Raw genomic sequence first — 15168 nt, 5'->3', positions numbered from 1 at the left:
ACACAATACACTAAAATAAAAAAGTTTCTTGTTCTGGTATCAATTTTTCAAACAGTTTTCAAGTATCATAATTTAACTACTTCACAAAAAATAAACCCAATATTTTACATTTAACATAATTATTAAGTTGTAGTTCAATCATTTGTTTAAAGCAATTAAAAATAAATTCATTCTCTTTTACTCAACAGCTTATGTACATTTTTTTCAATTATGTTTCTCTGGATTCCTTTTCTGTGTGCTTTAGAGGTCTCTGGTTATCAAGTTTCATGCTTTGTTAAAGATTCTAAACTGGAATCTGGACTTTGACTAGACCAGACCATTCCAACATAAAGCATTGCTTATCTATCGGGTTCTGAAAGCAATCTGTTGCATTAAATTTTTTTTGTGGTATCAGAGTAAAGTAAAGATGAGGGCTGAATACAAATTTATATCATCCTGTTTAAAAAAATAAAAAAATACAATAAAAGGCTGAAAACAAAGTTTTCCGTTAGCATAGATAAAATATAATACTTTATAGTTTTTACATTGTGAGGCACGGCGAAATTAATGGGGTTCCCATGGAACCACCATGCATCACAGAATTAAGAACATAAAACGGTAAAAAAAAAAAAAAAAAAACATAAGAAGGTGACAAAGAGAAATTCGAAATAAAAAGGAGGTAGCCTACTTTACTTTGTATACAACGCAGTTTTTAAAATGTCCACTAAGAAATTTAGGTCAATAAGCACATTGAAGCTGAAGTATATGGTTGTAAAATGTTTGAAAACAGCTAAGTTGCAGTTTTAACATTTATAATGCCAAGAAACAACAGACACACTGAAATGTATCAAATGTCTACATTTTCAGTATAACAGCTCAAAGTCGAGATTTGCATACAAACTATCACATCATACCCTAAAGAAAATCAAGCAAGGCCGTTTATATATGTACTCATAAATTTAGTACTGTAATACGTTTGTTTACAGGTATTTGCTCTGCCTACTCTTTTCTCTTATCCCCTCCCAACGTGAACTTTTTGTGTCAGGATGTTCTGCCTGGTAAAACTTTAGGAAATTGGCAGCTATAGTCGCTTAAATGTTTTCTATTTACATATATTTAAGCTATTGTTTGGCGCCCATCATAAACTACAACTCCAATGCTGCTTTGGACAGTTTCGATGACGTTACAAGGGCATTTCATTTCTCACAGTAACCTTTCCTGTTTGCCTGGTGCATTTGCGCCTCCTGTCTAGATTGAGGAGGTGAGGAATAGTTTACTTTTCAGAGTTCAAGGTTTGGTTTCGGTGCTCGTCCGGTGTGAAGGGTTTTTACCGAGGCATTAAGCCCCTTTTCACATAGTCAAGATGCTGAACATGTGGAAAGTGCGGGAACTGGTTGACAAAGCGTGAGTATATATTGATTGTTTTGCGTTTATTTGGTGTCATTTGTGCCTGAAGTCTACCTGTTTGAAAGAGACACGTACCCAAAACTTTGACGTCACGTCACTCTAACAAGTTAGCTAGCCTGAACGCTACTACCGATTTAAGTGACTTTTACGACTACTGTTGGTGTCAATATGGTTATTTGACATTTTTGTTGAGCTCTTTGTTTGCTTCTAGTGGCGAATGTAGTATTGAGCTACGAGTTATTTGGGTCGTCCTCGTGCTTTCTTCGAAAGTGCAAGCTAACTTGCGTAGCTAACAAGCTAATTATGTAGCTCACTGGGTTAGCCAGCTAAGCTAGTTTGACAGCACTTCGGCATTCAATTCAATAAGGACTTTTAAAGGCTCAACCCATGTCCTATCTGCTGCTTTTTAGTTTCCCTTTGTTTGAAATGTGTTTAAATGGCTTTATTTTTTGTCACTTTGTGGTTTATCGTATTTGTAGCCGAGTTATCTCATCGCTACTGTAGCTAGACTGTAAATTATAATGGTTTATCATTGAATCATTACACAACCAACTCGCTTGTTGACGCCTGTTCAGAGTTGAATCGGCCAAAGCCATAAACTATTCAAAGTTCCCTATTGTCCAAACTGTATTTAAACGGATTATTGATCGAGTAGTGTACATATTTTGTTACCTAGAGAATTTGTATATGAGAACAAACGATTTCACGATTTTTTTTTTACTTATTATGGTGGTCACGTAATAAGGTTTAAAACCAGTTCCATTCAGGTTTTTATGTAAAGTCACAACAAATTTCATCTGAAGATACATTGACCCAATTTATGTACAGATCTATATAATCAGTAAAATCATGTAAAAGGAAAAAGAGTCAAATTAAGTTCCATAAATTCAAATTCAGTCCTATTTATACGATGCATGATAGTTTAGTTTATAGTCTAATCCTAATTTGTAGTTCAGATATTTGTATTGAGTCACTTACCTTGCAATTATTCCTAATCCTGAGCAAACATGTGGTGACGCTCGATGGCTAATTGTACAAACAATTCTTATGTAATTTAGGCTCCTAAATTTATATTAAAATCTGTGACCAGCAATGACAACAATTAGCATATTTTCCTAATTTTACTTAGATGTTGCCATAATGTACCCAACAAGGGACGTTTTGAGAATGACCTATTTGTCTCTGGTTCTGCATCTAGAATAAACTGGCTTGTATAAGTTTTATTCAGCCAGAAAGTCACATTTGTTACTGCAGAATATAATAGTTTAATGGCCTAAAACATTTATGTAGAACAGCTGGTCTCGTATTTTATTGTTCCTCAGTTTCCCCAAAAAGCAAATTTTTTAAAGTAAACATTTGTGATGATTTTCTGAAAGGAAATTCTTATATTAAACTTTAAATTACCTCCAAATTTAGTTGTGCAGTGGATCTTGATTAGGCTAGAACTGCATGTGCGTACACAAGGAAATCAGGTGACTTGTGTTATTTTTCTTTTGAAGGGGTTTTATTCATGATTGAAAACATGAGTTAATGTAAGTCATAAACATCTACCAGTCATAAGTAAATGAACAACCTTTGTTTTCAGACTGAAAATAATTTTTTCCCCTTTTTCAGAAAACAAAGGCTAATAAAAGATTTTTCTTGATATGTTTATTTTATTACCACAGATATGCAAAGGTTGCATCATGACTGATCAAGGCACTGAACCAAAAATGGCTGCTGCAGACCAGTCCTAGCATATATAATTAAAGCATCTTCTTTTAACACTCATTCGCCTTTTAAGACGTCTCTGAATTTTGTTTTGGAATATTTGATTCATTCCAGAGCGTTTACAATTCGTAACCTTGCTGTTTTTGCAGCTCATTAGTGGACATCCAGTTGATTTCTTAAGAACAGAAATTTCTTTTGAGTCAAATGTTTTTGGTTCATTTTGCAACATAATTAATCTAGTACTTGCTAAGTCACCTGGGCTAACAGTAATTAAAGACATTTAGAGAAAATACCGTCGTGTTTGTTCTTTTTGACGAGTTAATAGAAATGCCATGAAAGGCCAGCAATTTGGTTCTTTTACTGTTCCGCCTGCCAGCACTAAAGTTGGGCAACATCTCGTTCTGTTTTGCGCCGTAATTTGTTTAGAGCTGCTGGCTGAACAAAGCGTGGTGTGCTGTCCTGTGCTCTGAGCTGTATTAGGGTATTGCACAACATTTCCTCCCTTCAAAGGTTTAATTTTGCAAACCCAGACAATAGAATGCTATTGAGTCTACTGAATACTTTTATTCTCGTGGATGCACTCGCCTTCCTGGAGTGTGACCTCGTGTAAAACATCTCGTTTGTTAGTAGATGTCAGGGGAAGAGAAACGAGGGGGGGGTTGAAACCGACTAAGGTATTTTCCTTCATCATGCTGACTTTTCTCTCGTTTAACAAAACGATTAAAGTCGTGTCACCAAACTTGAGTCATTTACGTAAACTCAGGCAGCACCTTGTTTTTTGTTGACAGATTAAAAACTCACTAAAGTCCTCTGCCAACAGCCAGGAAAGCGTTTTGCTCTGCGCTGCGGCAGCGGAAATCTGCGTTCTGATGTGTCATCCTGGAAGCATCAGAACTTCTGTTTGATCTCACAGATAGCAAGGAGAGCAGCCACCTCAGCGAAGACAGAAAAATGTTGCATCATACTCTTGTTGTGTGTCTCTCTCAATTTCAGCCAGGAACTAAACTTTATATATTTAAATTTTTCTGAGTAATTCAAGCTGTATGCAGGTTGTGACTTGGACAATAATGCAGCAGCGTCACCATGTTATTGTATGTGGAACATAATCTAACCCACAGATCTTTTGCTGATGGTAGAAAAATATGTTGCAGTTTTAACATTACCTGTTTCTTATTGCGTATATTTGTTGCGTATATATATTTTTTAATATATAAATAAGCTGGTTTGGTGGTTTTTCTCAGTTCAAGTGTTGCAGTCGGCCTCTTGTGTACCAGCTGTGGTTTTAACAGAGCCTGATGTCAGTAAGCGTAATTGGCGATCTTTACATTTCCACACCCTAGTTGTCAGACTTTAACAACAGCCACTTCTTTTATTTTTATTTAAGAAAATGTAGTGACTGTCAGTGTGCAGCAATAGATGCTTCATTACTCTGTGCTGGTGATTAGGAAGATTACAGCTTGTCTGGGAATCCTTTCTGAATTAAGGTTTGGTCACTAAATTGTGAGGCATTTCAACATTTACTTAACATTAACCACTAAGACTGACTTTAAATACTTTGCGCAAACTAGCGTGGTTGTAAAATAGTTTACTGAATAAAATTGACATGATCCTAACAAAGTCTAAATTTAAAGCCATGCAGCATAAAGCTCTGTTAATTCTAGACAAAGTCTGTGTTTAGATCTTCTTGATGAGGCACAAGATTCAAATTGTTTGTTGGCCGTACCTGTAATGAAGCTTTGACAGGCCTTGTTATTGGACATCTTTATTATTATAATAATAAATGGTAGTTTGTGGCTTACAGACAGCAGTGCTCTGAAAGTGGATGTAGAGCTCCATGTGTTGCAAACGATGCTCAAATTAAGATGACATGCTTGTATTTTTTTTTGTAAAAAAAAAAAATCTGCAAAGTCTCTTTGCCAGGTGCTGTCCTATATTGAGTTTATCAGGTGCTAATGCACCATATATAAGCCCAGATGTTTCTGGCTTTTAAAGCATTCTGTCCCAGAAAGTCATTTTGTTTGACGTTCCTGCTTTGTGAATATTTGCTTTCTCCACGTTTGCTTCGGAAGTGATCTTAATATATTCAACTTGTTTAGTACACATTTTATTGAAAGACAATTGTTTTTGCTATAATCCCATATAAAGTTGAAGCACTTCTATTGTTTTTGTTTTGCTGCACTACAAAAATAGCTGTAGTCTTTATGTTTTCTCTTTGCACTTGTTCTTTCCACAGGTACTTATTGAGTGTTAGAATAGAGCTTATACTCAGTCAGTTCGGCCATGTTTTACTCATTAACATGTTCTGTTTACTTTCTATAGTACGTTGAGTTTGAATTTCCACTAGCTCGTCTTCCCCCTCATTTCTGATTTCCTTGTGGCGGTTTTTGTTTTAAATGGGGACCAAAGCGTGGGTGTGGCCATCACTGAAAGACCTTTTGTCTTTTATTGTCTGTGCTGTGGCTTCAGCTGTGGCCATATTCTAGGATAAGACGCCAAGACTCATGTTTTCTTTTCTTTGTTGTTTAATTGATTGAATATATATATAGAACCAATGTGGTGATGAACTACTCGGAGGTGGAGTCTAAAGTCAGAGAAGCCACCAATGACGATCCCTGGGGACCATCAGGGCAGCTAATGACTGAAATTTCAAGGTAAGAAAAGCAGAAGACGCCATGATCTCCACACTGTTAGGAGCCTCTTAAAGGGACCCGTTTCATTTTCTTAATGCTTTCGATTTGAGTGAACCCCTCATTAAATTTGTGGTCCTTCTCACTAAAGTCTTTGGTTGTTTATGAAATTACCATGGAACTGTGTTCACAAACGATTTACTCTCTGTGCAACATGCATCTTGTAAATGAAGCTGAGAATAATCCATCATTTCATATGAATGGATGCAGTTGATCTTTTAGTACAGTTACTACATAACATCAATTTAATAACTCACTCTTCCTTATTGGGTAATCTGGAGAAACAGACAGATTTGAAAAGAATATATTGTATTGTTCAGTTTTTTTCTTGACCAAAATGAGAAATGCATTTCCTGTTTTTGTTTCTTTTTAATGACAAAAATATATTCAGCTTGATAACTAGGAAACATAAATCCCTCAATTATAAAGTAGTCGATTCACCTGGAAACTAAACGATTCTCCATCGATTTAGTCTGATTTGCTAACTTGGGTAAAAGTTGACAGAATTATTTATTAACATTGTCTGGAAATTTAGATTTGTGCAGTTGGGCTTTTTAATTATTTAGAGAATTTTGCAACAGAAAAACTAATATTACTGTCTTTGACTTGCTAATGTTCCATGTAGACAAAATCAGAGCGTTTTGGAGTACATTACATTTAGCGCTAATGCTAATTTATAGTTTAAATTCTGTAAGAATAGAATATAAGGCAAACATTCAGCTCATCGAAGCCCAACTCAAAGCAATATGTCTTTGCATTTCCTTTTATTAAGCACAAATGCAAATAGATTTGCATTACCTGAAATAACTCTGTCTTTCATCTCAATGTAAACATTTGTTAGTTAAAGACTGTTGACTTCCTCTCATCCTTTGTGTGGTTGGGTAAACAGAGCCACCTTCATGTATGAGCAGTTCCCAGAGGTAATGAACATGCTGTGGGGCCGCATGTTGAGGGACAACAAGAAGAACTGGAGGAGAGTCTATAAGGTTTGGAGCCTCACACAGACACAGAGCTCTAGTTCAAACCAAGTGATGGACTCCTGAGTGCTGTTTCATTTAAAGAGTTATCTTGACAAATCGGTTGGTTTTGTGAGATTTTGATTAATCAGTAATTCTTTTTTTTTCTTTTTTTTTTCATAGTCCATGCTGTTGTTGGCACATCTAATCAGGAATGGGTCAGAAAGGGTTGTAACCAGTGCCAGAGAACATCTGTATGACTTGAGATCACTGGAAAGTTATCACTTTGTTGGTAAGGTGTACTTTCATTGTTTCTTTCTTGTTATACTTTTGTTTTTGTTATCATTGTTTTGATTTGTGTTGTGTATCAAATGGGAAAAGTGGATTTTGGAGTTGGAAATGTATTAAAGCATTAAAGCAGTTTACCTGGATTCTGTTGTCCCTGTATCAAAACATGTTTAACAATAAATTTCATGATTTTTTTTTTAATCCTCTTTTCTTGTCTTTGATCTGTCACTAGACGAGAATGGGAAGGATCAAGGAGTAAATGTTCGTCAGAAGGTGAAGGAGCTCATAGAATTTGTTCAGGACGACGACAGACTGAGGGAAGAACGGAAAAAGGCAAAAAAGAACAAAGACAAGTACGTCGGCGTTTCCTCTGACAGTATGGGATTTCGAGGTTACTGTAAGTAACACAGTTCTGTTTCTGAATGATTTTTTCCTTTAAATATTTTAGAAAAAATAAATACCTGAAAATCACAAGTATTTTTCTTTTGGTTTACGTGCCGTAATGTTTTTTCTCATCAGCGGGGGACAGGTACGACTCCGGGGTTGAAAGCCGTGCAAAGTGGGACGATGACTGGGAGAAGAATAAAGGACCTTTCCCCTTCAGTGAAAAGCTGGGGGAGATAAGTGACAAAATCGGCAGCACCATTGACGATACGATAAGCAGGTTCAGGAAGAAGGACAGAGATGACTCCCCAGATCGATTCAGGTACAAGAAAGCTTGAAGTTCTTATTATCAAAGAAAACAAAAAAAGGAAGATTTCTTTGGGATTGTTGTTTAAAAATGTATCTTGATCAGTGGCTGTGGAAATATTGTCTGATCTTCGTACCTGTTCATATCCTGGTCTATTCATCCAACTTTATTACATATTTCTGTTCTCTAGCAAGAGTATGAATATTAGTTTTCAGATTTTTAAGACAAATGTAAAACTTCTCACCAGTGATCCAAAGTTTATTGATAATCAGGGATGTGAGATAATCATGTCGCCAGTCTTGATTGGAATAGGACTTACTAAGAGTTTGAAGAGATTCGCGAGACGAGCCTCCACTCAGAAATACCCAAGATATTCTTTGTGGTAAACCAGACCTGAACACAAGTCGATGTCAGAACTGTTCTACCTGAATTTATAAGAAAAAAACACTGCACTGTTGCTGAGTGGTTACATTCCTCTTTTCAGGTAAAGTGAACTTGGCCCAAAACTTGATCAATAAAAGATGGATGGCAGTATATGAATCTAAAGTAAGGATAATGCACTTTCAGGGGAAGACAGAAAATGTTCTCCAAACTTTGTCTCTGAAGCATCTCCTGCCTCCCTGATTGGTCTCCCTTTAGAAAATTGTTTTCAAACTCAAGATCTCAGAGCAGCAGTACAAAAACTACAGAATGAGATCTCAACAGCCCTATCCATGAATTATTTACATCATGAGTAAAGTCAGATCAACCGGAGTTACCAGACATGCTAAAGAACGCGTCATCTCTTTCTCACTTCAATAAATTAGAATACCAGTGTTTGTGTGCAGTAATTAATCAGTTGTCTGCAGTTTAATCTAGTTCAAAAAGTTATCCAAATTCTAAGGGCAGTCTTGCTTTTTTGTTTTCTTTCTCTTCCTGCAGTGACAACGAGGAGGACCGGGATCGTTCTTCGTACAACGGCCAGTCAAAAAGAGAGTTTAAAGACGAAGAGGAGACTGTTACAACCAAGAGCGTACAAATCGTCCAGGCAACTGAGACGACAGCAACACGGAAGAGAGGAGTGCCGTCCAGAAAAGTGGACCTGGGGGCCGCAGCCCACTACATAGGAGACCAGAGCCCAGATACCACTGCCAAACAGGTAGCAACTGCACAGCTGACCTGAAGAAATTAGTTATTTAAAAAATGTTTTTGGTGTGGATCTGTGGTCACATTTTCATCCTACAAATGCAAAAAAATGTTTTCCATCCAGACCCAGCCAGCTGCAGCACCCCAACCTGCCAGTACAGGCCTGGCTGATCTCCTGATGGTGGACACCACGCCCAGCCAGCCTGCTGCCACAGGTATAACACCACATCCAGGATGCTTCCTTAAAAAGCCTTAACTTCAGGCTTCTAAAATCAAGGCCTTAAAATGGCTTAAATTTTGTCGTGACAGGGCAATTAATCTCATATATTCTTATATGTGTTGTTTTGTTTTTTTTTCTTATGGCACATTTCTGTCAGACAAAAGTTTCAGTCGCATGCAAACATCTACATTGCGTTTTGTGACTCAAGGCCTTTGAGGCTAACAGAAACAAGCCGCTAACATGGCCTTGCAAGCTAGCTTTTTTGCATTTATCGTGGGTTATGGACTCAACGCAACTCACTCTGAGTGAAACCCAACACACGGGATGCGACAAAAGTTAAAAAATTTTTAGAATTTCCTTAAAAAATGCACATGTTGCTAGCCCACGTGTGCATGTCTGTGTGTACGAATGAACGTGTGGGTTAAGGCTGTAGAGATTCGTATGCAATGTGAGAAGCACAAAGCTGCTGCCAAGAGCCACAAAGAAATAGGAATTTCACAAATTTTCCTATGCTTGACTGCAATGGACTGGAGATCTGTCCAGGGTGTAACCCGCCTCTCACCCACTGACAGCTGGAGATGGGCACCAGCACCCCTCCCAACCCCAGTGGGATAAGGGCCTTGATGGATGGATGGATGGATATGTGCTATGCTATGCTATGCTTGATGGCAACACAGCTGGATCCTCCAACCGTCTTTTATATCCATAGTTTTTTCAGTCTTAAATTTAATTCAATTTGCTGAAACCTGCAGACACCCTGACATCATGCATATTGTGGAATGTCACGGGTGATGGCGAACTATTTTGTGAAACATTTTGTTATTCATGAGCTCCTTTCTCTGTGTTAAGTCAACAAAATCGAATGGATTCCAAGCAGAGAAACCAGTCACGCTTGCACTTCCACTAGTAACCTCCAGTAAGCCCTGGACTAACCTGATTAAGACGTCTCGCGGTAGCTGCAGGAACACAAGAGACCCTGCTGGAAGTGATGACGCCCAGCTGCTGCTGCTAGGCTTCAGGTTTGGGGGAGGGAGATGATCTATAGGAACTAAGTACACCAGATGTTTTCTGGAGGAGTCCCTGGTGAATGAAGAGGTTGGGAGCACTGAACAGATGTTTGGGCTCCTCCACCTGTCCTCTCCCCACCCCACTCTGACACCTCAACACTGAAGGAATGCTAACTAAACAAGATTGACACCTGGAAATTTACCTGTTTAAAACTTCATTTTTTTTATTCTTTGCCGTAGATCTCTTCGGTGGATTTGCTGACTTCAACTCACCTGCTGCCTCAACTGGACAGGTCTCAGGATCCGGTATGTTTTAAGAGTTTTCTTTTTTCTTTTTCTTTTTTTTCTATTCTTGGAGTATGCTGTCCTGTTGCAGCCATGCTGCTAGAATATTCAGGAATATGTTGGGAGGCAGCCCTGGCCATATGGAGCCTGCTACCTGCTCTGCATAATAAGAACAGACACACATCAACTCCTGTTATGGATGACAAGGAGACGGGGACCGGAGAAGAAGTTGGTGGAGGTGGGGGGGGAGGAACTCTATGAAAGACAACAGGCTGGGCCAGTTTAATGAAAATTTAAAACGTAGCACCAGTGGTCACTGAAAATGTTCTGGATAAAGAGAAAACATGGCTCAAATTTGACTTTTACCCCTTCTTGTGAAAACGGGTTCAGCTCCAATAATAAATGATCATCTAGACGGGGAAAAATCAAACGTATTGTTTTTCTCATGTGTCTGCAGCAGCAGTCTCCAGCCCCATTGGAGACTTTGGCGAGTGGAATGCTTTTCCTGGAGGGCAGATTCCAGCATCTGCTCAGAGTCCTGAAAACAGTAGAAGTGACCTTTTTGGAGCCATGGCAACAGCTTCCCCTACAGCACCGACCCCAGTGGTGGCGGCCCCAGCTCCGGCTCCCGCCTCGGCAGACCTGTTTGACTTGATGGGACCGACTCAGATCCTCACTTCCTCCCAGAGCCTCAACTTTAGCATGAGCAGCACACAGACAATGAGCACCAACATCATGCCTCAGCCAGTGTCACAGGTAGGTCTGCCTGCACTCAGCCTAACGTGGAAAACTCATGAAATGGAGCAGGATTTTGCCGCACACTGGCGATATTCTACTTTTCTCTTGCCTACAAAAAATATCTAACTTTTGTGTTTGTCTGGTCATGAAAATAACAGACAATCAGGGGTTGGAAAGTAAAGAAGCACCACCCATCACTGATGTAAAACTAAAGCTAKCAAACTTCTAGTGACATGTCTGTCACTAGAAGTTTGAAGCTGACTGCAGACCAGAGCAGATAGCCCAGATAATTAAATAACTAATATCAGTATTTATTTTCATAACATTGTACAACAAATAGCTGTTTTCCTGCTGATAATTTAACAGTATTTCAGAAACAGAAATCATAACAATAAGGTAGATGTGTTGTGTAAATACAGTAAAATTGTGATATTTGTGATATTAGCATACCTGAAGCTACCTTAAATTACCTTAAGCCAAGGAACATTACTGACTACTATAATGATTCAAAATACATTCAATTATCTGGTTTTCTGAAATACTTTGAATTATTTTTTATTTAGTATGTTCTTGGCATTCAGATGAGTACTTTACTAAACATTTCAGTAACATTTCAACTTCTTAAGGAACAAGTAAAATATGAGCAAGTTCATATTTTGATGTGCTGATTCTGAAATGGAAGATTGGCAAACACCTTAAAAGAAAATGAACCCATTGAAAGAAACTGATAAGACAGAATCAATCCTGCACTAATGATGTTTACTTATTGATTTGGTAATTTATAATTCTTTGCTGAAGGCATCTTTAAGCTAGCATAATAATTAGAGAATTATCTTGTGTTGACCTGCATGCTGGTAGGGCGTTGGCGTCACCAGATGTTCATTTCTCCAACTAACCACCCACTTCTCTTCCCATCTCTTATCAGAATGAAACAGGAGTTTGAAAAACATTACAAATGTAATTAAAGCTCTCACATGTCGACCATATTGTTTGAGTTAAAAGGGTGACCTACTTAAAACTCAGTTTTCCTGCTCTGACACCCACGCCACCCGTTTGGGCAGATTGCATGGTGGTTAAGTGGGTCACACCGAAGGTTTTAGATGGTTAAAGTATGAAACTGCAAATTTCCGTCTCAGATTTTTCAGTGTTGGATCTTTTAACTCTTCTGAGTGGGAGTTAAGACAAGAATTGGCTTGTTTCAACATTTTGTGTGTTCTTACGTACATGTTTCTTTTTACCAGCCCATCCCTAACATGGGCGGTCCTCTGCAGCCACAGCCCATGCAGCCAGGAATGGCCTCACAAGGCCCTGGAGCCAAAGCATCCCTTCCTTCCACTTGGTCTGATCACTCGGTTAACATCAGCCTGGACTTTCTGGGGCCTGGCATGCAGCCTCCCAAGCCCAGCCAGCCCAGCCTCAACACCCTCCAGCAAGGTGAGCTGAACCAGCAGCAAGCGTAATCACTTTGCCTCTTCTCAAGTCTCCTTGTCGTTCAAAAGTGTCTCAAAATGTAGCACTTGTACTTACTTCTGTCTTTTGGGATTCCCAGGCCATCAGCCGGCTCCCAACATGCTCACCCAGGGATTTTCCAGTATGAATCTTGGACCTACACCAGTCAGACCTCCTGCTAATGCTATGATGCAGCCTGGAGCGGGAATGGGGATGGTTCCTAACCAGGGCATGATGGGGATGGGCATGAACATGGGGATGCCACAGGGAGGTATGACCATGGGAATGCCTGGCGGAATGGGAATGGGGATGGGAATGCACCCTGCAATGGTCCAACAGCCCAAACAAGACGCCTTTGCTGACTTTGGCAACTTTGGAAAGTGATGGAACCAGAGAGCGGAGATTAGCGGTAATGGAGGCAGTCTCTCGCCGTCCATGGGTGAAGGATCATCATGAGCTCCAAACAAAGAGTACTTGAAAAAAATGTCAACTATCATATTAACACCCTGCCATCTCCCTATTTCTTTCTTTTTTCTTTAAACAATTCAGTAGTGATGTGGATCTAAATGAATGTGCGATGATTGAACCAATGATGTGTGTGGTTAGACGTCAAGATGGTGTGCCTTGTTCGATTTATTATTCAGTGAGACGACAGTGCCACTGAGAAAATGTCAGGGGGATTTGCTTTATAACCTCAATCACACAAAATCAGAGTAGCAGAAATAAGCGTATGTTAATAGCTCCATTTGTTAAATAACTAATGATTCATTTGGATAACATGATCAGCCATTTTCACCTTAACATGTCAAAGAATGTCAAGTTACCTCTTTGTTTCTCTTTGTTTTGTTTTTTTCTTCTTTGGTCTCTGTCTTCCTATGACATGTAAATAGAAATCTGGAGCCCTTGCAATAAGTTATGAAGTTCACCGAGAGGCAGCGAAAATGTGACGAGTTGTATCATACAGACCAAATCTGATATGAATCGAGATCTATCGCAAAGCACATGTGAATGCATTCTCTTTGTACATATGTGTCCACACTCCAAATGTGGCTTTAAGTGTTACAGTTGGGGGGTAATTATTATTAATTGTTTGCAGTGAAAAGTTGTTGATTAATTCAAGGAACATCTCCTTTTGGTAAAGTGTAATTTGTGGCCTTTCTTATTAGAAGATATCTATATATATTTTACTTATGAAGAATATTAGAATCAGTTTGCGTCCAAGCGAGATAATCAATAAAAACTGCCTCATGTAAGGGGGGAGGGTGATGAAGGGGTATGGGATTTTTATTACAACTGTTTTTTTTTTTTCCCCTTCCCCTCAGCAGCTACAATGAGACTCTGTCACACACACAGAAGAAAAAATAGTTTTACTCTGTTTTGTCCCGTGCACCTTTTTTTTTCTTTTTTTCTTTTAATTGTGTCCGAACTATTCAGGCCAGTGATAGCTTCAGTTCCAAACACACAAACGTATTCTCTCAGCACCTCAGGTGTTAACGCAAGCTGTTAAGACTGCAAGACGCATCTCTGTGAAACGTCGACCATTCGTTTGTTTTGGTGGTATATAGTGCCTTTCGTCACCACTGTTCTTGCACATTCTCGCGACGGCCTTGGATGAGTTTTTAACGTCGCAACAATCGCCGGTCCAAGCCGGTGTGTTTTGCGACTCGTCGGGTACAGATTAAAGGAGGACGAGGAGCTTTTCAAGCAAATTCAGCTGTTAGTTTGTGTTAACATGTGAACACGGTTGGTCCTAAGTGATTCCAAGTGCCTGCCAATTAGCTGCCTCCGGACCCTTGCTAATGAGTGATTGGTAATCAAAATTGAACTGCGCCGGCTGGACCTTTCCTTTTGTTTGTGTCAGAGATGAGTAATTTACCAACAGTAGAAGAAGGCAGTAGCCTCTGAGGAGGATTCAACCTGCGCTTTCTGACTCTCCTTAAGGGCTCAAGCAGCTGAGCGCAGAAACACATAAGTAGCCTTGCGTTGATGTCTGAAACATTAAAATGACCAAAATCTGTTTGCTGTTTTTTCTAATGTATATCAGAAATTGTTTTATGCATTTTGTTTTCTACTTTAAATCAGTTTTTTTTTTTTTGTTGGTCCTCTTTTTAAAATGGGATTGTTACTGAAACACTAGTATATGCAAATGTACAAGAGACCCTCTGAGAAAATGAGATCTTGCATTTACTCCCATTCTGATTTGATTTGAACGTCAAGATTCCTTATGGACAACATTAAACAGTTGATTTAAATTTGTTAATGATGTGTGTTATTTGGTGTGCTGTGTCATTAGCCTCATTCAAAAGTGCTTCAAGCAGCAAAAGTGAAGCCAACGCATTTGGCTTCTAAATTGAGTTTAGTTAATGTGAGTTAAACTTTATTGTTTGAGCTAATAAAGAGATGCTGTAAATGACTACCAAATGCATTACATTGCAGGTAACCTAAAGTTGCAAAGGATTTTATTTGGGACAGCTGGAAATGTAGAACTTGTGTGGTATAAAACGCAGAGCAATATAAGGAGGAGAAAGTAAAATCAAGTTTTTTTTGTGTGAAAATGCAGGGCTTCTATAAGTTTCACCATCTCAAATTCAAAACTTTTTAAGAAAATCCATAGGAATGTATGAAC

The 15168-nt window shown here is 38.8% G+C and overlaps 1 protein-coding gene across 1 annotated transcript; it reads left to right on the top strand.

Annotated features, from left to right (window-relative positions):
• The first annotated feature begins 1246 nt into the window (after window positions 1–1246).
• Window positions 1247–14802, top strand: clint1a (clathrin interactor 1a). Its single transcript, XM_008419564.1, has 12 exons — window positions 1247–1383; window positions 5643–5747; window positions 6673–6769; window positions 6923–7031; window positions 7260–7424; window positions 7547–7733; window positions 8640–8856; window positions 8968–9058; window positions 10311–10376; window positions 10813–11111; window positions 12335–12527; window positions 12643–14802. The coding sequence occupies exons 1-12, from the start codon at window positions 1343–1345 to the stop codon at window positions 12924–12926; spliced, it is 1854 nt and encodes a 617-aa protein (XP_008417786.1). The 5' UTR covers window positions 1247–1342; the 3' UTR covers window positions 12927–14802.
• Window positions 14803–15168: the final 366 nt, after the last annotated feature.

The sequence above is a fragment of the Poecilia reticulata genome, linkage group LG10 (genome assembly GCF_000633615.1).
Source record: "Poecilia reticulata strain Guanapo linkage group LG10, Guppy_female_1.0+MT, whole genome shotgun sequence".
In the NCBI taxonomy this organism is placed as follows: domain Eukaryota; kingdom Metazoa; phylum Chordata; class Actinopteri; order Cyprinodontiformes; family Poeciliidae; genus Poecilia; species Poecilia reticulata.
Note: the sequence above shows the minus strand (reverse complement) of the source record. Positions and strands in the feature narration are given on the sequence as shown.